Here is a 23,880-nt window from a genome sequence, read left to right as displayed (position 1 = left end):
TCGTGTCCAAAAACACAATTTTTCAATGAATTGAAAAATCTACAGTGATTGGTTTTTTCCGTAATTTTAATGGCCGACCTCAAACTGCCCAATCAAAATGCTTACAAATTTTACAACATCATTAAGGTGTCTTACGTTAATTCATAAAAGGATATGTCTGTCTTTGTTGCATGTCACAGCTTCAGTTTTTCTATGAATTTTATGGCTACTGGACGATGTGCTATATAAAAAACATTAAGAAATGGAACACTGAAGGGAAATAAATAAGTTGTATTAAACTGAAACTCTTTTATTAGTCAAAAAAGTTCAACTGACGAATTCCCGCAATGGCCTTGTCGAAATAAAAGCGCATGCGCGCGCACTCAATTGACATTTTTTGAAAATCCAACAAAAAGGACGAAAAGTCGGTGAAAACTGTTCCAGGATATCCAAAATTTTAAAAACAGCATACAAGTGCACTTATAGAGTATTACAAAAAATATCCGGAAGCTGAATGAAACTTTGGGAGCAAAAAAATACAAAATTTAAGTGGATACCTACTTACGAAAAGAATTAAAAACCCATTAGAACTCGCCAGGACGATTGATATGTAGATTAATCCGTGATGGTTTACACATTATTTACATACTATTCCGTAGATAATTTTTCATTAGGTAATAAAAGCCAGGAAAGCAAAAGTAGAATTTTATTTTTCACGTAACAAGAGTAACAAGACTTTTTCATACTTCTACGAATAATTGAAGCCAAAAATAAATTGGTAAACTCACTTTAAGGTTAATTTATAATTTGAATTCTGATATCCTTGTAGGTATATTATTTCTCAAACTTTCGTTAATGTTCATTATTTTTTAACAAAAATTAAAAGCAAAAAAAAGTATTGAATTTAATGAACAAAAAATAATATTGACGTAGTACCTTCTTCGTCCCTATTTCAGGTATAATTGAATCAATTACGACTCAGCTCAAAGAAAAAATCGGCCGTGGTCGACGAAAATTATTATCTACTCATCCGAAGTTTTCTTTAATGGTCCAAGCTACGCAAGAAAATGGAAATAACCCATAATAAATAATTATTCTTATTGAAATGGAACTTGTACTGCGTTCAGCACTTATTGAGTTAAGTGTGCAAATTCCTGCATATTTTGATCCACCGCAGCAACAGCTCTCCTTCGAGAGTCAGGTCAGGTCCATCCAGGGATTACCTTTCTGTCAGAACAATTCCTCGAGTTTGTCAAGTTCCTGGAATGTCCCTTGAGGCGTAAAGGTCCATCTGGCTTCCCAAACGACTTAATAAAATTTACATAATTACTCGTATCTGGTGTTTTTGTTATCGTCCGGGGTAATTCTTCACCCCAAGCTCTGACTCTTGAATAGGGACGCTCGTGAGGAGGTGTTCAGAGAACAGCGTGAACAAACGTGGTGGCTGCCGTCTCATCTACGATGTCAGAATACTAACAAGCGGCCGCGGGCCATCTACCATCCCGCTCGACATTTTGTTCTCAAACAATACGCGTCTGGAATTATGCAAACACGAAAGAATAATTTGCTGCCTCATCGTGCCAATAGACAACCGCAAATACTAGACTTGCAAAAATCACACACAAAAGGCATTAATCATTTATTGGAAGCAAAATACAAAACACTAGAGAGCAAAAAAAGATTACAAGGCAGGTTAAGCAAAGCTAATTAGTTTTAACAAAGCCAATGGTCCTAGCTTGTACGTCGTAAACTGTATAAAATTCGGCCAAAAATGCCCCTCCAAGAATCCAGCGATCTTGTTCTTGAATTGTGTTGGCAGGAATAAAAGCTGATAGGCAAATAGTCACAGAATGATAAGACATCTAAAATATGAAACAAAACATCGGGGCTCAATATCCATTTACACACTTACTTTAACCGTGTAGTCTTCTCCCGAAAGTGTAAAATTTGTCCCACCCAACATAAAGTCAATTTTCGGTAATTTATTTACAGTATCGCAATTCACCTAAAATAAAATGTTTTTTTTGGGTAAGTTTAACTTATACTCGTAATTATTACCGTATATCGGTGCAAGAAAAACTCATTTGCGTTAATTGCGTCGTGTATTTGAGCGATGTCGGCTTGAGGGCCTACAATAGCGTTAGAGCTAGTGTCCACAATAGCTTTACAACCTTTTTCACACACAACGACATTATTATCTTTACTGACTTTTACAACAACTCTAGAAAATAAGTTTAAAATGGTAACTACATGATTAGCAACTTACTGGTCCATTTGGAATTGCCAATAAGCATAATTTTCCACCGGCAAGTAAGTGAAATTGTCATAAACGATTTTTTTGCCCACTTTGGTTTTGTGGACGTGCTTAAGGTCAACAAAACCCAACATAACATTACCTCCACGATTTGACTGCCGATCTCTGTAGTAGAAAATTGTAGTTGTTACAACATACAGGTTTATTTACCTGTTCAAATAAATGGAAAAAATTGGATTCTTTATTTTCTTCTGTTTCAGTAAAGTGTAGAAAAAAGGATCGTAATTTTCGTCAGTTTTTAAGCCTAGACCCATTACGCCGTCCGCTTTGTTGAACACAAACTCATACGGGACATACACCATTTCGATAAACGATTGTGCAGTGACGTTGGAATGGGCTATCTACAAAAAAGACTCGATGCAATTTTAGAAAATTCCGCGGACAATTCTGTTTCACTTACAGAAATGTTATCGTAAGAATAGAACCCAGTTAGGTTGTAAGTGCCCAAATCCATTGCAAAAGGACGACCATCCTTTTTATATTCAGATGATTTGTTATGATCGTATTTGTTGTGAAAATCTAAAATTTAAATAAGAAAAAATTCACCAACGGCTCATTTCTCCTCACAGCATCCAATCGTTTTGATAGAACTGCACTTCGAGGATATCACCCATGAGTAACTCCAAGTTGTATCAAACGCAACGTTCAGCTTTTGCCCAGGATGGCCAATAACTATTTCACCATAAAATTCATCCTGGAATTGTTAGAATTCGAAATTATACTAGTTTTAGTATTAATGTTATTAATGTCTATTAATAACGAATTGATAAATTTTGTATAAAAATTCACTTAATAGTTATGCTTGTTATTTGATTGCAATTTAAACAATCACGTTTGGCGCCAAAAATTTTATGAACTTTTCAATTTTGACTTCCAGACGGCGCCACACACCGACCGGGACCTGAAGATTCCTGTAATTTTCTAGTTTAAATGCTTAAAAACCATTATTTTAAAATAATTATCAATTATCAACTTATTGTTATTGTTTACGAAAACAAGAGATAGCATGATGCAATGGATTAGGTTTTTCGTTCAAAAAATTTTTGTTTCGAAATTGGGGTTATCTGACCTGTCACTTCTTAACTTATATTGTGCAAAAACAGCATGATAGCCAGTTCAAATGTGGTCATTTAGTGTGGAGTCGCAGCAGGTGGTTATTTGACTCAAAAAAGTTCTTAGTGAATTTTTCAGGGTTTTGGATATGGCAGAACAAACCCTAACTCAGTTCACAGACAAGCTACTTTCGGAAAAAATATTCAGTTGTGCTGTTTGCGAGAAACTGCTTACGCTCCCGATAGTGCTGATAGAAGATGTGGGGAACGTTTGCCCCAATTGTTGTGAGGACAGGGACTGGAAAGGGCTGCACAATGTCAAGCTGGAGATGATTTTAAAGGAGCTTCAAATCCCGTGCAAGTTTCAGTCAACGGGTTGCAAGAAAAGGGTTCATTTCAGTGCTTTAAACGAGCACGAAAGTAACTGTAAGTTTCATGAGAAACCTTGTTTGTTGTCACACACCGGTTGTGAATGGACAGGAGTCCAGAGCGATTTTCCTAGTCACTTTAACGAATGCCACTCTGAGCATGTGATAGCAAACCCTCAGAGCTTCTTTGTCATTGAGATCAACATAAACGAGGAAACGAACGTAACGAAGCTGCTCAAAGGCAAGCAAGAGTGCATAATAATTGTGAAAAAAGATCGCGAAGATTTGTTGCACACAATCTGTGATGTAAAAAACACTGAATGTAATTATGATTGTACTATCAAGCATTTCGGACAAAGTAGCAACTGCGTTGAAACAAAGTGCAAAGTTTCATCATTCAGTAGCATGCACACCACAAGGATTAACTTAGCGGCTTTGAAACAGATGACCGAGGCCGCTGATGTGGTCACACTGCAAATAAAAATGTCCACGCAGAACGAAGCCGCGGAATTTGATGAAAAAGTCCTCCAATATTTCGAATGCCCCGTTTGCAAAATGCTGATGAAGCCGCCAATTTATCAGTGCAAGTTCGGCCACAGTTTTTGTAGCAACTGTAGGCCAAGATTGGAAAACTGTCCGAATTGTCGCGCCCTGTTCGGAACCACGAGAAATTACGCCTTGGAAGGCTTGACTGCAGGAATCAGTTATGCGTGCATGTACCACCATCTGGGGTGCGAGGAGATGCTGCCAGCTCATGATTCGGGCAAACACGAGGCGATTTGTCCGTTTAAACCGTACCCCTGTCCTTTGGACGACTGTTCATTTAAGGGTAATTTGCAGCAATTTCGGGTGGCAATAGAATACATTAAAAATTTCAGGAACCCACTCGAATATTGGAAAACACCTGGATGAGAATCACAAGGATAAAGTCATTGCGGCCGATTTCTACAAAACTACCGTGGAGTTTCGTTTGGAGCAAATGATCGACTTTTACAACTTCCACCAGAAGTATTACATGGTGTTTGATGAAAATATATTTAGACTGAGTTTCAAGCGCAATTCAGATTATAGTTTCTGGGCGGTTGAAGTGTTGCGTAAAAAGGAAGAAGACGCTGTTTTTATTTACGAAATTGGAATCATTGATATGAGAAAACCTGATAGAAGACTGATAAGATGCGATGTGTGCTTTACTGATACTAATTCTGAAGAACTGTTTAAAAAGTGTATTTTGTTTCCGAATAATATCCTGGCTTCTTATGCTTGTAACGGGGTGTTTACATACTATTGTCAAATACGCAAACGGCAATAAATTGCAAAGTACAAAACCGAGTTTTCTTTAACAAAAAATAAATGTGGAGATAAAACTAAACACATGACAGTATTATCATCTGCAAGTGATGACTAAATGTTTGGGAACTTATGTTGTATTAAAAATGAAATGCTTTTACTTCTAACACAAGTTAAAAGCATTTATTTATGATTCTAAAGAATTGTTTGTCAGAAATATCATTTTTTTCAAGTAAATTAAATTTAATTTTTGATTTAGGCATTTCATAAGAAAAGTAAGGTACATACTAAGATATTCTGCAGTTGTTCTTAGCTTGCAAAGGAAAAAATCAGAAAATAGTGTCAATGCGAGTATTTTGTAGACTTTTTGCAATAAATATTTTGATTTTGCAAAATACATTTGTGTATTTTAAAAAAGAAATAATTATTAAAAATTGTATAAAAAATACACATTAAGCTCTGTGTACGGCTGCAGCTTTTATTTTCGCCTGCCAGTCGTCTCTATAATTTGATAAGTCAAGCATTTACCAAACATATTTTTAGAAGCAGGTCTTATTTAAAAAAAAATTAAATAAATATTGCATTAATTCATTAATACACAAATAAATACAATTGAAGCTTTGATGGACGCATATAGTTTCGAATTTCCCTAGAAAAATCGTGAATAAACACTGCAAAATCACTCCGCTACTACATTTTATGGGTTTTGTTATGCAAAATTATTTAACTCACGTCCAAAAACCTGTACAAAGCGATGGAGTCGTTATCCCGTGGCCCCGGCCCCTCAATAACTTCCTGGAACTTACGACCAAAATGATGTCCATGGTTGATGTACTGTTCAGTGGGTGTTTTTTGCCGGCGAATTTCAAAACTATACAAATGTTATTTAAAATCTAACTGTCAACAAGAAAATTCTGTTTTTTCTTACCTAAAAGTATGTTTCTTGTCGGCAACACCGTATTTGGCCAGCACAAGTAAAATAAAAGTTGTGACTAAGTAACAATGAGACATCATTTTCGATTATTTTCACACAAAAATTGCTCCAAACACCGGTTTATTGTTTTACGTTAGACACAACTCACGATCGAATACCAAAAGCCAATAACTCGTCTTATGGCCATCCAAACTATTTATGTGGCCAGCCGGCGAGATAATCGGGGATTTCCCCGAATTTATCAGTGGCGAGTGCGCAGACTCGTGTGCCAAATCTAAATAGTTCGCTGTTTTAACAAACGTAAAACTCACTTTTTGTTTTGAAACGAATGGAAATTTCATCAATAAAAAAACTTGTTTTCAAAAACTATTTTTTTATAAAAAAAAATGTTGTCTTTAATTATATTCATTGCACTTCTATTAATAAAATATTTATCAAGTCTGCTCTGGTGAGATAACTAGGGGAATCCCTGAATCTGTCAGTGGCGTGTGCTAATTTGTGAAATCACGCTTGGTCGTTTTTTAAACATTTGTGTGTGATGTTAAAATCTAACTAAGTAAATAACGTGTCACATGTAAGATAAGGCCTTTGGATAAGACCCAAGATTTGTAAATATACTCATAAAGTCATAATTAAAACATTTAATCACAAAATTGTATAATAAATAAAACAATTTTTAACTTTTTGTACATATTTTATTAATTAGTTTATATTACAAATTGGCAAAAAATCAATACCAGTAATATTTCGGGGGTACCCGGTCCTCTTTAATGCCCATGCTGTTCATAACATCCATTTCAAACGTTTGCAATTTCGGTTCAAACGTAATTTGCGTCACATCATTCGCTGCGGTGTCTTTGGGCTGTTCCTTATAAGTCCCCTTTGTCTTATAATCTATGGTTTCTTCCGCTGTCGCAGGAACGGGAATTATCCTCCCGGTCCTTGTAGACACCCTCACTTCCTCCCCATCTTCCGTAAACCTCCACTCAAATGGCGTGGCTTGCAAATCGGAGGGATCAACAAGTGCCACTTGTTCAGTCACCAAAAGGGGCTTCTCCACTTGCAAATACGCCCCCTCGAAACCTTTCCGCTCCCCGACTTTCTCCAAAACGCAGTTTAAACCTTCAACCGTGACCCAATTACGCTCCTGAATGATTTGTTTGACAATGCCCTGTTTTCCCTTATCTTTCCCAGCAAGAATCTCAACACGGTCGCCTCGGAAGAAGCTCCATTTTCTGATAGGCTCGACGAAAACTTTTGCGTGGTGAACCCCCGGTGCGTTCTCTTCTCGAAATTGGCTTGTCCACGGCCGGTGCATGGCAAATTTGTACTTGGTGCGCTTAGCCACCGCATTTGGTTTGTATTGGATGCCTTTGGGGTTCCTCCACTCCACTTGCTCCATCGCACGCTTTATGTAACGGTCGGGCAAATTTGAATAGTCCTTGGAGTATTTGCCCACTTTTGAAAGGAGGAACTGTGTTAGCCGCATTTTGTTCTTGTAACTACTTTAATTATTTTTCCATTTATTTTTCAAGTTAGAGGTTAGATCACTCTACAGAGGTCTATTTTATCGACGTTCGGCACCAATGCTACCAACATTTTTTAATTTTTTTTATGCGGTAATTCAAATAAAACAATTTTCAGTGTCTTTTTTTCAATGAAGCCAAAGTAATGCTTAATAATTTGTTATGAAACGAGTAATATAACCCAAAAAATAATTTTTAATTATAAAAGAAGTAGCGGTTTCAAGTTAAGATGACAAAAAATAATTAATGTTATCAAACACAATAGGGCAACATTTAACGAGTAAATAAAAAATCTAGGCCTTACACACTTTGCATGTGCGTACAGCAATGCTCTAATCTTTATCAGTGATACTAATCTCAAGATATGAGTTCACACAGCTATCCAGCTATCACACATTTCACGGTGAAAGATAAGAGAATTAAATTAAGAGAAATCTTCAAATTTGTGTTGGAATTCGTGTATTCAAGTGTTGTAACTATAAATATTTAGCTGTGGAGAACACTGTGTTTTTATAGTGCGTTTACTTAATTAAGCGTGATGCAAGAGATTAAGATTTGCATTCATGTCCTTGCAACCTCAAAATCCACCTGCTGAGCCTTCGGATGGCCCCCGGCAACGAAGTAGATCGTTGGGCAATAGATTACGATCGCTATCGATTGTATCTTCAAACCATAGCCCAAGACGATCATTTTGCGTGTCAACATTGGTAAGAATTTAAAAGCAATAAAACACCTAACTCATAATCACATGATAAAATAAACACAAGTTTAATTGCTTGCATAACCCGACGAAAAAACATTTGCCCAAACTCCCAAACCGGTACTTTTCTCAATTTTTGGTCCACTTTTGCCAACAAAACCTTTATTTTAATTATGGCACTGGAAATTTTGGGATTCGGACGCATCTCCGTAACCCTTATCAAGCAAATATCAAGATAAGAGAATATAACAAATTAAACCGAGTTTAAAAAAAAAGGTGGCAACCTTTTTGTGTCACAAGTGCGGCCAACCGCAGCGCACGGAGTTCCCCAAAAACGTCATTGTTGAAAAAAAGTTTGACATTAGAGTTTGTGTAGCTTGTCAATTCTTATTGGAATGAATAAATTGTTTTCGTGGCTGTGATCATTTTAACATTAGATGTAACATACAAATTTAGTTTTTTATCTTTAATGGCATCAGAAAATATCTATGGATACTTTCCTCAAATCGGACTCGATCGACTTGTAAGTTGCAAAATTAGTTACGTACAAGGATCATTTTCTACTATCAATGTCACTCGTATGTTTTTCCTTGGGCACATGCATATTGCGGCAAATTAAATAACTTATTTTATGATTAATCGATCTTTTAACTCCTGACCTGTCATTTGCACAAGGTCTTAAACCTCCTCCTTGCTCCTAAGCAAACCTATTTGTTTTTGTTGTGAAGTCGTAATTTAAACACAAAGTGAAACGAAGCTCTCTAATAGCGACATTATCACTAATTTGTTTATTCAATGATCTATTTACCAATCTAATCTAACCCATGTTTTGTAGACAGAAGAACCAACCAGCAAAATACGGCTCAGAATAATTAGGGGAAAGAATCTTATGAAAAAGGATATTTTTGGGGCAAGGTAACGTAATCCGCTTTTAAGCCACAAAACTTATTATCGTTTTAGTGATCCTTACGTAAAGATCGATCTGAACACAATAAACGGAGATGAAACGATTGATTCCGTTTTAACAAAAACTAAGAAAAGGGTGAGGTAATAACGATTAATAAATAGACTAAATTTTACATTTTTAACTTCCAACAGACCCTCAATCCAGAATGGAACGAAGAATTCATATTTCGGGTAAGTATCACTGATCAGAGTGGTCTGCGACTCAAGTCAAGTCACAGGCCACTTATTTGCGAGCGTGGTTTGGAACATTAATTTTCTGGCTAGGTGAAACCAGCGGAACACAAGCTGATCCTCCAAGTCTTTGACGAGAACAGACTAACCCGCGATGACTTCCTCGGCATGGTGGAGATAACTCTGATAAATCTGCCGCGAGAGCAGGAGGGGCGCAACATCGGAACAGTGAAATACCTCCTAGGCCGCAGAAGGTAGCACACTTGGCCTAACTTTTTCTAGCTTGCATGTTAATACTTGTGCTTAATTTTGCATGCTGGTCTTACTCGTCAATTACTCTACGTAGCAGTTTTAGTGCTCGTTCAAGAGTTCGAGGGCACCTTGAGATATATCACGCGTTTCTGCACGACAGCGAGGTGCCCCCGGCGCCCCCCGATTCGGACCGGATCGGCAATGAGCGCGACTGGGAGATTATGAGCGATGGGCGGGAGGAGGGGCCAGCGCAGGTAATTCGAGTTGCGATTTGTTGTGTTTTTTTAATGATTTATTTTTTGATAAGCCTGTATATGTTAATGATCCTTTTGAGTCCAATGCGCCCCTGCCTCCTGGCTGGGAGGAGCGGCAAGACGCGAACGGGAGGACGTATTACGTCAACCACATAGCGAGAACCACTCAGTGGGAGAGGCCCACGTCTAGGTACTTATTTTTGAGTGTTGGGCATTTAATTAGCGTTTTTTGTGCAGCAATAATGTCGATAACCAATTACAAGAGCAAAGGGTGCTTGAGCAGGCTGTGGTTTTTGAACGGCGCTACCACATTAGCGCCGAGGATGAGAATAATGGCAGAGGCGATTCCAGTGCAAGTCAAGTATGTTATTTTTTTTAAATAATATTACTGAAATATCAGTAGTTGGTGTAGTGGTAATGCATGTATGAGGTGGTGCATTAGTGTTATTTTGAAATTTTGGTGTTGGCAATCATTCATTGGCTATTTACATGTGAAACCCATCATGTTTTCCTTTTTTTATACGGAAAAATTCAGTTCCGTGACAGTGTCTCTCATGCAAACACGTATTGATTGACAATTTTTTAATAACAGGATTGGGAACACACTTTAAGTTGATTAATTGAACCCTATCCTGTTTTGCGTTATAGTAAGATATAAAAACTTGGCCACAATGGTGTACTTAATTGTGTCTTTAAGCCAGTGGTAATGGCGTTTTATTGATACCTAAAAACGAAATTAATAATTCAGCTAATGAATCGACTGTTTCTCAGAAATTCTTGTCTGCATTATTACGTCTGAATTTTTTATCAATCTTAATTATTCAAAAAGCAGATTATTCATGAATTAATTATGATGGTAAATTTTTGTGTTCATTTTATTTAAATTATGTAAAAATATCGCTTGATTTATAAATTTACTGCAATAACGTCTCGTGGTAAACATATAATTTTTTTATTAAATTTGCTTTGCAATAATTAAAAAATGCATAATAATAGGATATTTTTATCATTTTGACATATACAGGGTCGCTAAAATGTATGGATATAGTTAAATATTATAAAAACTATTCATCAAAACTTATTGCAATTTGTATAATTTCATCGTTTCAGATGTTTGTCAAATTTATATTTCCATTTGTTCTTAGGATACAAGGTTAACTTATTTTTTTTTAATGGCAAGATGAGCAAATTTAATATTTTTAAGAAGAATATTTTTTTCAGATTTCTGTTGTGTAACTCATGCATACCTTACTTTAGTCCAAAATATAGATCTAATAAAATTTGCAAGAATGTAAACTTTTATTAGTCTCGGAAATGTTGTTTTTATCTATCGTTAGCTCTTTGCTGCATAAGCTTTAATCAAAAAAATAAGTAAAAAGTAATAATAATAATAATAATTAAAATAACACTTTTAACTGAAAAGGAATACGTTATAATAAAAAAAAGTTTTAAACACGAAATACATGATTTTCATGCTACAAAATGATTTCCATTGACATCTTGATTCTCTGTCGCCATAACTAACCATCATTAGAATTTCTTTACGCTCAGTTTCACTTAAATGTACCATTATTAAACTAATTATTGCACACAAGTTTAATTTTTGTCTAATAAACAAGTGACAAATCGCTAATAAGTTAATTTTACTTTTCCAAAAATCCAAAATTAAATTTTTGAATTTTTATTTTTTTTTACCTTTTAATAACTGTTTAAAAAAATAATTAACATATCCTATAACAAAAGAGAGGCGTCATTGGCTACATTTTTCAATTTATGAGCCTTCACCAGTTTTTAAGGGAAGCATTGCTTGCAAAAATTGATGAAGTCAAAAATTAAGCCTTTTCATTAATTCAGTTTAAACGTTAATTCATTAATTTTGCATGAATTTATGAAAAACAAAAGTTACTTATAATTGGATGTTGTTTCTAGCTAGAACCTCTCACAGGTCAGTTAATATCTCACTTTAAATATTTCAAATTCTGTTTGTAACGAATTTAAATATTGAAAAATCAAATCGCATGAAAAATGATGTTGTAAGAACAAATTCTGTTGTTTAAAAATAAAATGAATCACGGAAAAAACATGAAATCGTAACAAAAGTTTACAATCACCACTTGGTCTCAAGATATTGTTTTTATTTGCTATTTTTACACATTTAATTGCCTTTTAGGTACCTTACCTTTTTAGTGATTACAAGAAATAAATTCTTATCACCCCGTATTTAAGCTATTTGGTAGTTTTAATAAATACATACAATGAAAATAGCATGTGATTATTTGAATTTATAATTAGAGTAGGCTTTAATATTTTTTTAAATTTTACGAAGACGCTGATTATCATAACTAAACAAGATGAAGAGTCAAATAATAAAATTTTTAACGATAATATTTAATTTAATTATTATCAATCACATAAAAAGATGTTCTACTCTAATTATAAATTCAAATGAACGCATGGTAGATAATTAAATTAGCAATTAGTTTTCAAAAAAATTCGTGCAACTAGTAATTTGAATTAAACATCGCGCAACAAAAAGTTCACATTTTATGTGTATTTAATTGCTAAAGTTGTTGACTGAGCTAAAAATATTACGTAATTTAGACGTTTCATTATGTTGAGGTAACACTTCTTAAAAATTTAATTTTTTCGAACAATAAAAATCTAATGCCAAATCCAGATCTATCTAGACGTAAGTTGGACGAAACTGCAATCTTAAAGTAAGTGGAAAGTATTTGAGTTTTATATATAGTTAAACAATTTTCTAAACAATTTAATAAATGTTTGTACGAAAGTACATTGTGTCATAAGGGCAGCAGCTGCGGTAATTGCTAGTAATTTATCACATTTAGGATAATTACCGTTAATTGAATTCTGTACAAATGACAGCCTCATATTCATGGGAGAAATTTAAAAATAATTTTTATTAACAATAATAATAGTGCATTATTATTTTTTATCGCACTATAAATTATGTTGCCAATTTGTTGCTCCGTCGTAATTTTAGAATAAATATTTATGCCGGTCTGCCCTTGAAACATTTTATCATTTTTCTAATCGCAAAACCTTCAATGCAAAATAACCACTAGAAATAAACGTGTATGCATCTCGGAGCCGAAAAACCGCCAAATTTCTCCATTGTCTTGTACATGTCATCCACTAACACGATTAACAAATAGCTAGCGTTGCATGAGCGTTCTGTTTGCATGCTGGTCAGGCCGTTAGTCCGAGTAGTGACGGTGCTGCTGCTGGTGGTCCGGACTCGAACGTTGTAATTCCGGTCCTGGACTTAAATAATCTGCCTGAAATACGGGTCGAATCTGACGATGTAGACGACACGCTTGCTACTAAACTCAACAATCGCCTCAGTGTCAGATCAACAGAGAACAATAACGATTCAGAGTACAACGCTTCGGCCGAAAGCAATGAAAGCAGTCGAAGAAGCTCATTTGATTATCCACAATTCGAATTGAGAGGCCGATCAGTTTTTGGTGCGCGCGTTGAACGACGAGCCGACGATGACGATGATTTTGAAATTGTCGACACGGACTCGGAGGTTGGTACGCGTGTTTGTGCGTGCTGATGATTTGCTTGGTGTTGCGTTTTCGGGTGCTCACCGCTGACTAACTCACAGGTCATTTCATTGCTTGTTAATTGGTGTGGATTGTTGGCTGAATATTTTCGTCATGTGCAAGGGTGGCCTAAAATGCGGTTTTCTTCTCACAAATCGACAAAGGTCGTCTTCAGTTGTATAGTTATTTTCACTTTTTTTATCTACTTTTTGAGTCCACCTCAAGTCTCGTCTTTTGTAGCTCAGTTATTACTTTCGATATTTTATAAATATTCTTCATATTGTAGGACATATTCCAGGAAAATATTTTTTATTATACAGGTGTCTTAGAAAAGTGAGATTTCATAATAATTAATGTGTTTAACCTTGCAGTGCACAGGTGCGACCTGTCAGGTCAGGTCAGGTCATGCATTAATTAACATGACTTTTTTATTTATTTATAATTTTAGTATTGCCAGTACTTTTCTAATTTTATAGTAAGTGTAGTTTCCTGTAATAATTATAAAGATTATCTAATTACAGAACGCCAAAGGGCCTAAAGAGCTAGACCTGCCTAACGTGTTAACTTGCGTCAGAGTTTTTTCACATACATGTTTGATTATTTATAAAAAGTAAAACCAGCTTTTTCTGCAAAAATTGCGATAATTGTGTCTGTTTAGCACATTCAAACAATTTATTCTCGAATTACGTCAAAAAATATTTGTAATTTGTTTTTTTTACTACATTTTTTCTAAATATATTTCAGAATGTATCAAATGTATTTCAGAAAATAATTTGTAAATATAATTTAACTTTTTTGGAACTTATTTTACAGTTCTGAAAAACATGTGATACTTTTTGAAAATAATCGGAATCATTCCGGACTACAATTGGAAACTTATGTTACGTTTGTTACTTTTTTTACTTTTTTTTAATTATTTTTTGTTAACTATTTGTTTGTATTACGTTTTTAAATTTTTTAAAGAGTACAAAAAGTAAGCTTTAAAAAAAAAAGAAACATAAGTTGGTGCCATAAAGGTAAAATGGGCCTGTTAGGTGTATTTTTTTTATTCTAGGGTTGTTGGCATGCTATTAGTTTGTTGTGCTCATTTGGATGCTCTTTTAGCTACATCTTTTAGTCCAATTTTTTTAAATAGGTTTAGGAATTACTGTTAAAAAAATAAAACAAAAAAATCGGTTTTACACCGTTCGTTTTAAAAATTAATAAAAGATTACTACAAACATTCTAAATTACTACAAGGTTTACAATTTAATTTCAAACTTTTTTAATCTTTAGAGTTTTTTATTTTACTTGTTTTAAATAGAAATCCCTGTTTTTTTATCTTTTGATGCGAAATTGAAAAACGAATACATTCGAAATTATTTGCTAAAAACTTCGTTTATTGCAAAATAAAACAGGCAGTGCTTAATTTTGTTCAAAGTAAAAACGTTCAAAGTATTTCTGTCCAAAACAGCAAAACGTAATTTTATCCAACATAAAAACATCCAAAGTATTATTGTTCAACGTAAAATGAGCATCTGTATTTTTATCCACCGTTAAAGTATCCAAAGTTTCTAGCATTCTTTTCAATACCAACATGGTAACAAAATAACCAAGTACATTAAATAAAGTTTCTAAAGTAAAATTTTGTAAGTGTTTTTCGTAAGTTTAATTTTAAATTAATTTTTAAATCTTTTTTTGTTGTTTTTTTTTTGCTTTTTGGTTTTCATTTTTAATCAGTAATTCTTGAACCGATCTAAAAAAATAGGGACATCTAAGAAGCTAAAAGGTATTGGAACGAGCACAAAAAATAATAGCATACCATTAAAAAAATTATTATTATATCATACATTTTTGGAACAGTCTGAATAATCAAAAATATTATCTCAAAATGCGTACCAGAGTATAAATAGGTAACGTCTACAAAATATCAAAAGTCCAACTTTGCTAATAATTGAGCTACAGAAGGTGGGATCACACTGTATACTTAGGTACTTTTTATTATTATTTTTACCAGAAGATTTAAAATTTGAGTGTGCTTATCTTCCGCTTCTACGAATACATTCTTCAGCGTTCCTAAATTCATTTACATTTATTCATTTGAAATTTACATAATATTTTTTATGTACTTTTTTGAAACTTTGTAATAATTTATAATAATTTAGTCATAATAATAACTCACTTCTGTTGTTCTGAGCATGTGTTTTGTGCAAAATAGTGAGAAAAAAATTGTTGGGTCACCCAGTTAATTACTTTATTTCGTTAATTCGTGTAATTAAACGATTCCTTTGTTTCTGTGCCAAGAAATGACCGGAAATGAGCAAAACCAATTGTCGCTTTTCAGAGCGAGGATCACACCGACAGTTTATCAAACAGCTCATCTCGTCGCGACTCCACCGTATCCACAACAAGCAATAGCACGACCCCAAACAACTTAGAAATACTATCGGAGGGTTTACCGCCGGGATGGACCGTTCAGGTGGCCCCAAACGGCCGATTATTTTTCATTGACCACAATGAGAGAACCACATCATGGGTGGATCCTCGTACAGGCCGTGCGAGTCCGATGCCTAACCAAGCAACCGTGCCTTTAGTCAACAGGAGACCTGATGACGATCTAGGGCCACTACCGGAAGGATGGGAGGAGCGGGTTCACACCGACGGGAGGATATTCTTTATCGATCACAGTAAGCGATGCTGTTTGTAGTTTTTGGTTTAATTATACCGAAATTTTGCAAAGACACGAGAACAACACAATGGGAGGATCCACGACTCTCAAATCCCCAAATTGCGGGACCAGCAATACCGTACTCAAGAGATTATAAACGTAAATATGAATACATGAAAGCGCAGCTCAGAAAACCGGTAAGTTGGTGTGCCACAAAAACACTAAATAAAAAAACGCCGATGTTCGTTTAAGACAAATGTGCCCAACAAATTTGAAATAAAAGTGAAACGAAGAAGTATTTTGGAAGACTCGTTCCGGGTGATAACGTCCGTCCCTAGGGTAGAATTGTTGAAAACGAAACTGTGGATTGAGTTCGAGGGCGAAGTCGGGTTAGATTACGGAGGTTTAGCTAGAGAATGGTTCTATCTGTTGTCCAAGGAGATGTTTAATCCCTACTACGGCCTGTTTGAATATTCAGCCATGTATTAAACTCGCAAACGATTGATCACGAATTACTTATTGCAATTCTAGGGACAATTACACACTGCAAATAAACCCATTTTCCGGTCTTTGTAACGAAGAGCACTTGAATTACTTTAAATTCATCGGACGTGTCGCTGGGATGGCTGTGTATCACGGAAAATTGCTCGACGGTATTGCAGTCACCTGTAATTGCCAACTTCCCTCACCGTTGTTTTGTAGCATTTTTCATACGACCGTTTTATAAAATGATGTTAGGTAAAACAATTGATCTCAAAGACATGGAGTCGGTAGATTCGGAATACTACAAGTCGCTGCTGTGGATAAAGGAAAATGACCCGAGCGGGTTAGATTTAACGTTTTCAGTGGACGAGGAATCGCTGGGGCATACGACCGTTCACGAACTCATTGAAGGGGGTGCCAACATTCCATTAGATAACACGAATAAAGACGACTATATCAAGTAATTGCAGAAATTTCGAAGAAATTTAGGTAAAATTATCTTTTAGGTGTATAATCCAGTGGCGGTTCGTCGGCCGGGTCCAGGAGCAGATGAATGCGTTTTTGTCCGGTTTCAACGATTTAATTCCTTTGAGTATTGTGAAAATCTTTGATGAGCACGAGCTCGAACTGCTGATGTGCGGGATACAACACATTGATGTCAAAGATTGGAAACAGAACACGCTCTACAAGGGGGATTATCACGCCAACCATATCGTCATTCAGTGGTTTTGGAGGGTAAGCATCAGTGTGAAAAAATACAACAGTAAACATTCGCTTTATTGATTTTCTGTAGGTGGTGTTGTCGTTTAGTAACGAAATGAGGGCGAGGTTGTTGCAATTCGTCACCGGGACGTCACGTGTGCCAATGAACGGATTTAAGGAACTGTACGGAAGCAATGGTCCCCAACTGTTCACGATTGAAAAGTGGGGCACGCCTGAAAATTTCCCACGAGCTCATACCTGGTACGAGCGTTTGGTTTTGGTGCGTTATCATCATGTGATTTGTTGCAGTTTCAACCGGTTAGATCTACCTCCTTACGAGAGTTACCAACACCTCAAGGATAAACTAATCAAAGCAATTGAAGGGTCGCAAGGTTTCGCCGGTGTAGATTAGGGAACGTGCGGAAATTTGTATTCTTTTAACTATTAATCTGTCCATTATTTACTTAAGATTCTATCAGCCTGTATGAAATCTATTTCAATCATTATTATTATACAAATATTTTATAGAGTGATTCTTGAAGTCGTTATTTTTATCTGTATTGTACTTTGTAAATATTATACATGTTTTAAAATTTTAAACTATTTACTGTAGACTATATCCTAGCTTGTTCTTTTTTAAAACTAGATTAGGCCATTGTTGAACGTGAAGTATTTTATATTCCAAAAGTTGATTCAATATACAACGTGTTATTATACAAGGCATCGACGGAAGTTAAGTATTTTCACATTTTGCTGAGCCTGAAATTACAAGACGATTTAGTTAAGATACTTAAGTCACTAAACATCATTATTTTAATTACTTTCATAATTTATGTTTCTGTTGATTCTGTTTTTGTATTATTCTATTGAACTGTATATATTTTAAATCTGAAATATGCTGTATTATGCTTTATATGTTATGTGGGATTAAAAAATATATTTTAATAGACTCACTTGTTCGAAGCTGGACTTTAATTCAGTCATTTTTGTAGCCTTGTAACCTTGTCCACATCCAAATATAATCCTTTCCAACGTATAACCTACCCTTAGCTTGGCAATCTCTTTTAAAAAGTGGTTTTAGAGACAAATAATTACTTGCGTGGGTATTAATTAAAATTGTTCTTTTGGGATCTTCCGCAAGCTTCCACTTTCGTCTACCATTTTTGATTTAATAAAAACTTTATAAAATATCGGTTATCAGATAAATAGATCCAAAAACTCATGACGCTATAAACCTTGAACCATTCTCAAAATATAGGACTTGCAAAAATATTTTTGAAAAATGGTCCAAAACAAAAAATCGGACTTGTGTGTACTGCTTTTGGTTCAGTCTGTGCCGCGGCCTGTACCATTCTTTGGGTATCGTCTGTACATAAACATCTGAAAAAGTGCTGTCAAAACATTCTAGGTTATTCTAACCTCACTCAAAATCCTCAGTAATACAAACAAAAGTTCCACCTCTTCAGTACAATTATAACTTTCCACTGCTGTCTCGTGATTGTGGTAAAATGGAAGCCTTGAATCCCGAAAGTGTGCTCAAATTCATGGACCTGGTGAACAACTTGAAACACAGTTCCCGGAGGGGTTGGTCACTTCTTAATGTGGAAAACCACGAACAAATTGCCGGACACATGTACGCAATGGGCATGATGACCTTCCTAATAGGCGACGAATCCAATTTGGATAGATTCAAGTGTTTACAATTAGCCCTAGTTCATGACCTGGCCGAATGCATTGTGGGGGATATAACCCCCCATGACAACATCCCCGAAGACAAGAAACACGCCCTGGAAGACAAGGCAATGAAGGAAATCACGTCGCACCTGGGGGAGGATATCGGCACTATGATTTATAAGCTTTACAAAGAGTACGAAGCCAAAGAGACACCTGAAGCAATATTTGTCAAAGATTTAGGTGAGTTGTGATTGACAATTTGAAATGATGTAACTGTGTGTCTTGCAGATCGTTTAGATTTGCTAATTACCGCCGTTCATTACGAAAAACGTGATAACACGCCAAAGAAAATGCAGGAGTTTTTCGACAGCACTGAAGGTAAATTTAAGCACCCTTTTATCCAGAAACTAGTCAAGACCTTAATTGAGTACCGCAATAGCCCCCACTTAAACCAACAAACATTACCCAATAACACAATAATGAAAGAATAAAAACTCTTGGATAAAAAATAGTCTATTTGTTTACACATGGCATGTCATCATCTGGGGTTATATAAGGCGGGTTATCGGTCTTCAGCCCGAACGAGAATCCCCCTTTGCCCGGCAGCTTGGGGTAGTAGTTGCTAGGGCCGGGGTAGGTGCCCCTATCCTGCAGCGCTTTGTGTTTAATCGACATGGAATAAGCCGGCGGTTTATTTTTGTAAGCGTTAGGCGAAGTGGGGTCGTATTTGGCAGGGCCGGGCGATTGCTCCTTCGAGCTTTGCTTGTATCTGTCTGACATGCTGAAGGCCCCATTGGCATGCTTATCGGGCACTTTGGGCCCCAGCGTGGTCGGAATATCGTAGTTATTAGGCCCAGGCGTGACAAAAGCCTTCCCTGCCTGGTGCCTCGACGACATTGAGTAGGCCGGGGGCCGGGGCTCCTTCATTCTGGGGGCGTTCTGCAGGTCGTAGGCCGCGGGCCCCGGCCCCTGGAACCCGGTCAAAGCGTTGGGCCTCGACGCCAGGGAGTAGGCAGGCGGGTGGGCTTTGCCGTAGTTTGTCATGTATTCGGTGTTGTATTTGGGGCCCGGCCCCAAGTCTTTGCGACTTAGGGGCAGTTTGGAGCCCATGGAGTACTGGGGGTTGCGGTACTTGCTGGGGTCATGGTCCTTGTATCCCACTAGGGGCGGCAGCAAGTACTTGCCCGGCCCAGGACCTGCAAAACCAACTCAGCGAAGGGGGCGAGCGGAAACGGTCGTTACCTATTTGTGTTCGAACCATTTTTTATTTTTATGCATTAGTTTTTACGGGAAATTTGGAAAAGTCGGGCGAAATGTGGTTTGAAATGTGTAAATAAAAATAAAAGAAGTCACTTGACATTTCAGACGACAATTAACGGCAAAACAGGAGGCCGAGGTAAAAATGTTTAAGAGCGATAATTCAATGCAGATTATTTTACAAAATTTCTTCAAAAATATCAAAAATTTCGTTGAAATAGATTGAAAATTTATTAGTGTTTTTTTTTTCGAGCGCTTAAACAACTCAGTTTTTTTGATAAAGAAATATCAGTAAATTAGGTTCTTTTCAACTCTCTAGCACGTCGTAGAATTAATTAAAAAGTTGAAACGGTGGTTACCTATTTGTGTTCAAACCATTTTTTTTTACTTTTATGTAACAATTAAAGCATTCACTTGGCGTTTCCTGACAATTAGGGCAAAGCAGGAGGCTGGGATAAAAATGTGAAAAATTTATTAGTCTTGTTATACAAAGCTTAAATTAGGTGCATAAATTATTGTGTAGTAAATGCAAAAATTATTTTCTATCCATGGATAAGCTGGTCCCGGAAGTAATTTTCCCGCCTTTTCCGGTCCACTCCTCCTTCAGGTCCACCTTAACTTCCAAGTCTCTTAAAGCCGCCTTGGTGTCGTACTCAAACTCCTTAAATTTCACCAAATTGTTCTTAAGCAATTCTTCAACACCCAACTCTAGGAAATGGCTATTTTGGTAGCGACTGCGCGAAACCATGTTACGAATTGCCCAACTTGCCGTTTTCTAAATCTGAGTAGTTGAAAAAATTAACGAAAATTGGGGCAAATAACAACCTGAACCAATTTATCATTGGGGTGTTTTTTCATTATCGCGATTATAACTTCGGGTAAGGCTGCCTCAAACAACGCTTTGCTGTTATCGGGGGACCTGAGACACAGCGCTGCCACGCAACTCAGACCCCCGACTGCTGTCGGGACGTTATCCTGCAACATTTCTCAGTTTTGGTTGCTATTAAGTGAGGGGAAAAACCTGGTGGGCGTTCAGCGCGTCTGAAATGATCGGGGCCAAGCCCTTTTGGATTATGTGCACTTTGCACTCGTCGTTTCCAGCCAAGGCCTTGAGGAATTTGAAGCATTGTCTCACAACTTTCTACAATGACGATTCAATAATGATTTTGCTAAGTTTGTGGCTTACATCGTTGTTGAGAAAAGCAGTCACAACTTCACTGATTAGTTCAATCCCGCCGACTTCATCCACTTGCTTGCAGAATTCGTTTCGCACAAGCAAAGCGGACAGAGTGAGAATTAAATCATTAACGAGAATATCTTCAGCCTGGAATTCTAAACGCAAAGATTAGTAAATTAATTAGAGTGCGCAGCCATACTTTGAATCAATCCTATGAGAGGGGTTAGCGTCTCTGTGGCTATAATACGTGCATGCTCGTGGGCACGTCCGAACTCTACACGGACGTCGTCATCCAAAGTCAAAGCTCTTAAAACGAGGAGAGTATCTCTCAAAATATGCGAATTTCCTTCCTTCAAAAGCTTGGACAGTTTATTTACGATGTTTAGCTCAATTAATTTTTGTCTGGAAAAATATTTGGCCAATTTGTTGCATTTCCGAGACTATATACCTGTTCATTTCATGCATCACACAGCATTCTTTGCACCACTTTAAGACAAATCTTTGGGTTTCTGGTTCGCCTTTGTCCAGGTTGCTCAAAATGACCAAAACACCTCTCTCGTCAAGAAGATCGGGTTGTTTGGTCATCAGCGACACCATGGTTTTGATTGCAGCCTCCGTTATGTCTTTTTGAGCGTGAGATTTTAGGAGAATGTCGAGTATCACATTGTAAGCACCGTCCTTGCCTTAAATTCAAGTTTTGTTACGTTTCTTTATAAAATTAAGAACAAACCAGCTTGGATTCTGTGTGGGAGCCCCTTATCACATTCTTTTTTTAAGGCGTGTAAGAGTTCAATACACTCAGGGGTCAGCCTTTTGTCCTGGAACTCTGCCAGCTTTTTGATAGTGGCCGATAGGTTTCGAAAAGACTCAGGGTCGGTGATAATTTGACTCAGGTCAACTCCCTAGTAGTTGTACCAATAGTTATTACAAAAATTAATAAAAAAAGACAGTACTTGGGACTCAAATTGGGCGATGGCTTCAGCAACAGCCTCCTCTTGAGATAATCCAAGGTCGTTCATATTTTCTTGGACGGCTTCGTCGAACGTTTGTTGCGAAATTACCAATACCATTTTAGGAAATGTTAATTCAAAATTTAGTGCTAGTGATTCCACCAAAAAATTAAACCCGCGTGTTGAGATCGGTAAAGTGAAGCCACTTTTTGATTCAAGTAACTGAAAATTTTGTATTTCGGGTGCAAAATATATTTTTGATTGGAAAATTGAACAGTGTGTTTCGTGCCACTGGGTCTATGCGCGTGCCCGACACAGGTGCCCCAAAAATTGACAGATGGGCGATTATTGCCAACAGATGCATCTAAACCAAAATTTACTAGGGTTAGAGGACATGAGAACACTGTTTTGTTAGTTGGGCATAGAATAAGGGGTGTTTGTCCGAACATGATTTTTTAATGTTATCAAATAAATATAAATTGTGGACAGCTTTTTGTATTTGTCGAATTTTATGGCATATTCTGTTATTAAGTATTTCGGTAGCTTGCGCGGTAGCTACTTTAGTGCGCAAGTTGTCAAATTTTTAACCTCACTTTTTTACGAATGGAATGCAATAAAAAATGTTTTTTCCAATGCTTTGGAAGCTGTTTCTGGTGGTAGCTCCACTGAGTGTCCCAATGTAAAGTAAAAAAGAAGTTATGAGTGTATACATAACAATCATATGTAACGATACTCTGAAAAAAAAAGGTGGAAACAGTATTTAGAGTGGCCCCCGAAGGGCGAATCAGTTACTACAGGAAAGGAGGAAAATAGTAAAAATAATGAATAAGAATTTTGCAAAATGGTTTTATAGAAAAGTTATACTTTATGTTTTATTACGTGGTAAAGTTAACAACACACGTTAACATACCCTTTATAAACGTTTAAACCTTTTTCATGAAAAGGTTGACACGAGAAGTGCATTTTTCAATAAATCTCACTGAAATTTATGTCGTTGACTCAAGGTAGATTTGTCTGTCCTTAAACATGTTCAATAATAATTAATAGCGCTCTAGAAGAGCAGAAAAGCACACAAAAAACATTAAAGTCAAAATTGAACACTTCAGAAGAGAGCATAATACACCCTAACCCTACTTTCTGAACTTTTGTCCTTATCTGGCAATAGCACATAATAAAGGTAGAGATTTCGACCCTAAATATCCTATCATAACGCTCTGAAAGGGCAGAGATGGAGACCAAATTCATAAAAGTGTAAATTTTGTCATTTTCGGGTGACAACATAACCCTACTTTTGGAACGTACCGAATTTTCAACAAAACGAAACAAACAAACAATGTGGCTATACGCATTGCGATACCACTAATTTGCTCACCAAAATTTCACATTGCCAGTTTCTGTTTAAATAAAAACATGCATTTTTATATTTCCATTGACTGCATGCGAAACTTTTATAATTTTAGACGTTTATAGGCAAATACATTCGTCATAATTAATTTTTCTAGATCAATGCTGTTCTATTTTGAATAATTCTATGTATGAATGTTTCTAAATTTGACGGATTTTGACAGTGAATATTTCTGGTAATGACCTGTTTTACACTTATGTGACGTCACATCCG

The 23,880-nt window shown here is 36.3% G+C and overlaps 7 protein-coding genes across 13 annotated transcripts; 3 read left to right on the top strand and 4 right to left on the bottom strand.

The window, feature by feature from the left end:
* Nucleotides 1-1,605: 1,605 nt before the first annotated feature.
* LOC663832 (uncharacterized) lies at nucleotides 1,606-6,121 on the bottom strand. Its single transcript, XM_969866.3, has 9 exons — nucleotides 5,929-6,121; nucleotides 5,733-5,871; nucleotides 2,861-2,987; nucleotides 2,694-2,812; nucleotides 2,444-2,634; nucleotides 2,246-2,398; nucleotides 2,038-2,200; nucleotides 1,892-1,984; nucleotides 1,606-1,841 (listed from the first exon to the last, which is right to left on the bottom strand). Exons 1-9 carry the CDS (start codon nucleotides 6,012-6,014, stop codon nucleotides 1,683-1,685), a joined length of 1,230 nt encoding a protein of 409 aa, XP_974959.1. The 5' UTR covers nucleotides 6,015-6,121; the 3' UTR covers nucleotides 1,606-1,682.
* On the top strand, nucleotides 3,315-5,038 carry LOC100142361 (E3 ubiquitin-protein ligase sina). Its single transcript, XM_015982124.2, has 3 exons — nucleotides 3,315-3,443; nucleotides 3,485-4,542; nucleotides 4,592-5,038. Exons 2-3 carry the CDS (start codon nucleotides 3,495-3,497, stop codon nucleotides 5,020-5,022), a joined length of 1,479 nt encoding a protein of 492 aa, XP_015837610.1. The 5' UTR covers nucleotides 3,315-3,443; nucleotides 3,485-3,494; the 3' UTR covers nucleotides 5,023-5,038.
* Nucleotides 6,122-6,607: 486 nt separating the features above from the next.
* On the bottom strand, nucleotides 6,608-7,527 carry mRpL24 (mitochondrial ribosomal protein L24). The gene has a single exon (XM_969855.4). The coding sequence runs from the start codon at nucleotides 7,421-7,423 to the stop codon at nucleotides 6,665-6,667; it is 759 nt and encodes a 252-aa protein (XP_974948.1). The 5' UTR covers nucleotides 7,424-7,527; the 3' UTR covers nucleotides 6,608-6,664.
* A 313-nt stretch (nucleotides 7,528-7,840) lies between these two features.
* Nucleotides 7,841-18,167, top strand: Nedd4. Of its 7 annotated transcripts, none has more exons than XM_015982064.2 (17): nucleotides 7,841-8,167; nucleotides 8,996-9,075; nucleotides 9,121-9,202; nucleotides 9,259-9,297; nucleotides 9,391-9,551; nucleotides 9,647-9,803; nucleotides 9,857-9,993; nucleotides 10,041-10,164; nucleotides 13,018-13,356; nucleotides 15,696-16,038; nucleotides 16,092-16,216; nucleotides 16,272-16,501; nucleotides 16,551-16,672; nucleotides 16,722-16,962; nucleotides 17,009-17,237; nucleotides 17,296-17,465; nucleotides 17,514-18,167. In XM_015982064.2, exons 1-17 carry the CDS (start codon nucleotides 8,024-8,026, stop codon nucleotides 17,614-17,616), a joined length of 2,826 nt encoding a protein of 941 aa, XP_015837550.1. In that variant the 5' UTR covers nucleotides 7,841-8,023; the 3' UTR covers nucleotides 17,617-18,167. The 7 variants fall into 7 exon arrangements, with proteins under 7 accessions (XP_015837550.1, XP_015837551.1, XP_008195851.1 ...); XM_015982065.2 differs by having other exon boundaries at nucleotides 9,644-9,803; nucleotides 9,884-9,993; XM_008197629.3 differs by having other exon boundaries at nucleotides 9,644-9,803.
* A 371-nt stretch (nucleotides 18,168-18,538) lies between these two features.
* On the top strand, nucleotides 18,539-19,643 carry LOC100141815 (uncharacterized protein). The gene is made up of 2 exons (XM_008197634.3): nucleotides 18,539-19,118; nucleotides 19,167-19,643. The coding sequence occupies exons 1-2, from the start codon at nucleotides 18,713-18,715 to the stop codon at nucleotides 19,367-19,369; spliced, it is 609 nt and encodes a 202-aa protein (XP_008195856.1). The 5' UTR covers nucleotides 18,539-18,712; the 3' UTR covers nucleotides 19,370-19,643.
* On the bottom strand, nucleotides 19,376-20,275 carry LOC663790 (ciliary microtubule associated protein 1A). Its single transcript, XM_969825.5, has 2 exons — nucleotides 20,121-20,275; nucleotides 19,376-20,074 (listed from the first exon to the last, which is right to left on the bottom strand). The coding sequence occupies exons 1-2, from the start codon at nucleotides 20,137-20,139 to the stop codon at nucleotides 19,392-19,394; spliced, it is 702 nt and encodes a 233-aa protein (XP_974918.1). The 5' UTR covers nucleotides 20,140-20,275; the 3' UTR covers nucleotides 19,376-19,391.
* A 315-nt stretch (nucleotides 20,276-20,590) lies between these two features.
* Nucleotides 20,591-22,753, bottom strand: LOC663779 (uncharacterized protein). Its single transcript, XM_969814.5, has 8 exons — nucleotides 22,266-22,753; nucleotides 22,043-22,214; nucleotides 21,761-21,995; nucleotides 21,512-21,714; nucleotides 21,322-21,467; nucleotides 21,157-21,276; nucleotides 20,961-21,110; nucleotides 20,591-20,910 (listed from the first exon to the last, which is right to left on the bottom strand). The coding sequence occupies exons 1-8, from the start codon at nucleotides 22,380-22,382 to the stop codon at nucleotides 20,671-20,673; spliced, it is 1,383 nt and encodes a 460-aa protein (XP_974907.3). The 5' UTR covers nucleotides 22,383-22,753; the 3' UTR covers nucleotides 20,591-20,670.
* Nucleotides 22,754-23,880: the final 1,127 nt, after the last annotated feature.

Source organism: Tribolium castaneum, chromosome 3 (assembly GCF_031307605.1).
Source record: "Tribolium castaneum strain GA2 chromosome 3, icTriCast1.1, whole genome shotgun sequence".
NCBI lineage: Eukaryota > Metazoa > Arthropoda > Insecta > Coleoptera > Tenebrionidae > Tribolium > Tribolium castaneum.
This window is presented reverse-complemented; position numbering and strand designations above follow the sequence as displayed.

Excerpts from the sequence above, each read along its gene's own strand:
- LOC663779 (XM_969814.5), bottom strand. The coding sequence starts at position 22,382 with ATGGTATTGGTAATTTCGCAACAAACGTTCGACGAAGCCGTCCAAGAA. Across the intron at positions 21,996-22,042 it reads CCCACACAGAATCCAAGCTG|GCAAGGACGGTGCTTACAAT; the intron begins GTTTGTTCTTAA and ends CTTGAATTTAAG. Across the intron at positions 21,468-21,511 it reads TCTCATAGGATTGATTCAAA|AATTCCAGGCTGAAGATATT; the intron begins GTATGGCTGCGC and ends CTTTGCGTTTAG.
- mRpL24 (XM_969855.4), bottom strand. The coding sequence starts at position 7,423 with ATGCGGCTAACACAGTTCCTCCTTTCAAAAGTGGGCAAATACTCCAAG.
- Nedd4 (XM_008197629.3), top strand. The coding sequence starts at position 8,024 with ATGTCCTTGCAACCTCAAAATCCACCTGCTGAGCCTTCGGATGGCCCC. Across the intron at positions 9,076-9,120 it reads AAGGATATTTTTGGGGCAAG|TGATCCTTACGTAAAGATCG; the intron begins GTAACGTAATCC and ends TTATCGTTTTAG. Across the intron at positions 16,673-16,721 it reads TCACGGAAAATTGCTCGACG|CATTTTTCATACGACCGTTT; the intron begins GTATTGCAGTCA and ends GTTGTTTTGTAG.
- LOC663832 (XM_969866.3), bottom strand. The coding sequence starts at position 6,014 with ATGATGTCTCATTGTTACTTAGTCACAACTTTTATTTTACTTGTGCTG. Across the intron at positions 2,988-5,732 it reads CTTTGTACAGGTTTTTGGAC|GATGAATTTTATGGTGAAAT; the intron begins GTGAGTTAAATA and ends TAACAATTCCAG. Across the intron at positions 1,985-2,037 it reads TTTTCTTGCACCGATATACG|GTGAATTGCGATACTGTAAA; the intron begins GTAATAATTACG and ends ATTTTATTTTAG.
- LOC100142361 (XM_015982124.2), top strand. The coding sequence starts at position 3,495 with ATGGCAGAACAAACCCTAACTCAGTTCACAGACAAGCTACTTTCGGAA. Across the intron at positions 4,543-4,591 it reads GGACGACTGTTCATTTAAGG|GAACCCACTCGAATATTGGA; the intron begins GTAATTTGCAGC and ends TAAAAATTTCAG.
- LOC100141815 (XM_008197634.3), top strand. The coding sequence starts at position 18,713 with ATGGAAGCCTTGAATCCCGAAAGTGTGCTCAAATTCATGGACCTGGTG. Across the intron at positions 19,119-19,166 it reads AATATTTGTCAAAGATTTAG|ATCGTTTAGATTTGCTAATT; the intron begins GTGAGTTGTGAT and ends TGTGTCTTGCAG.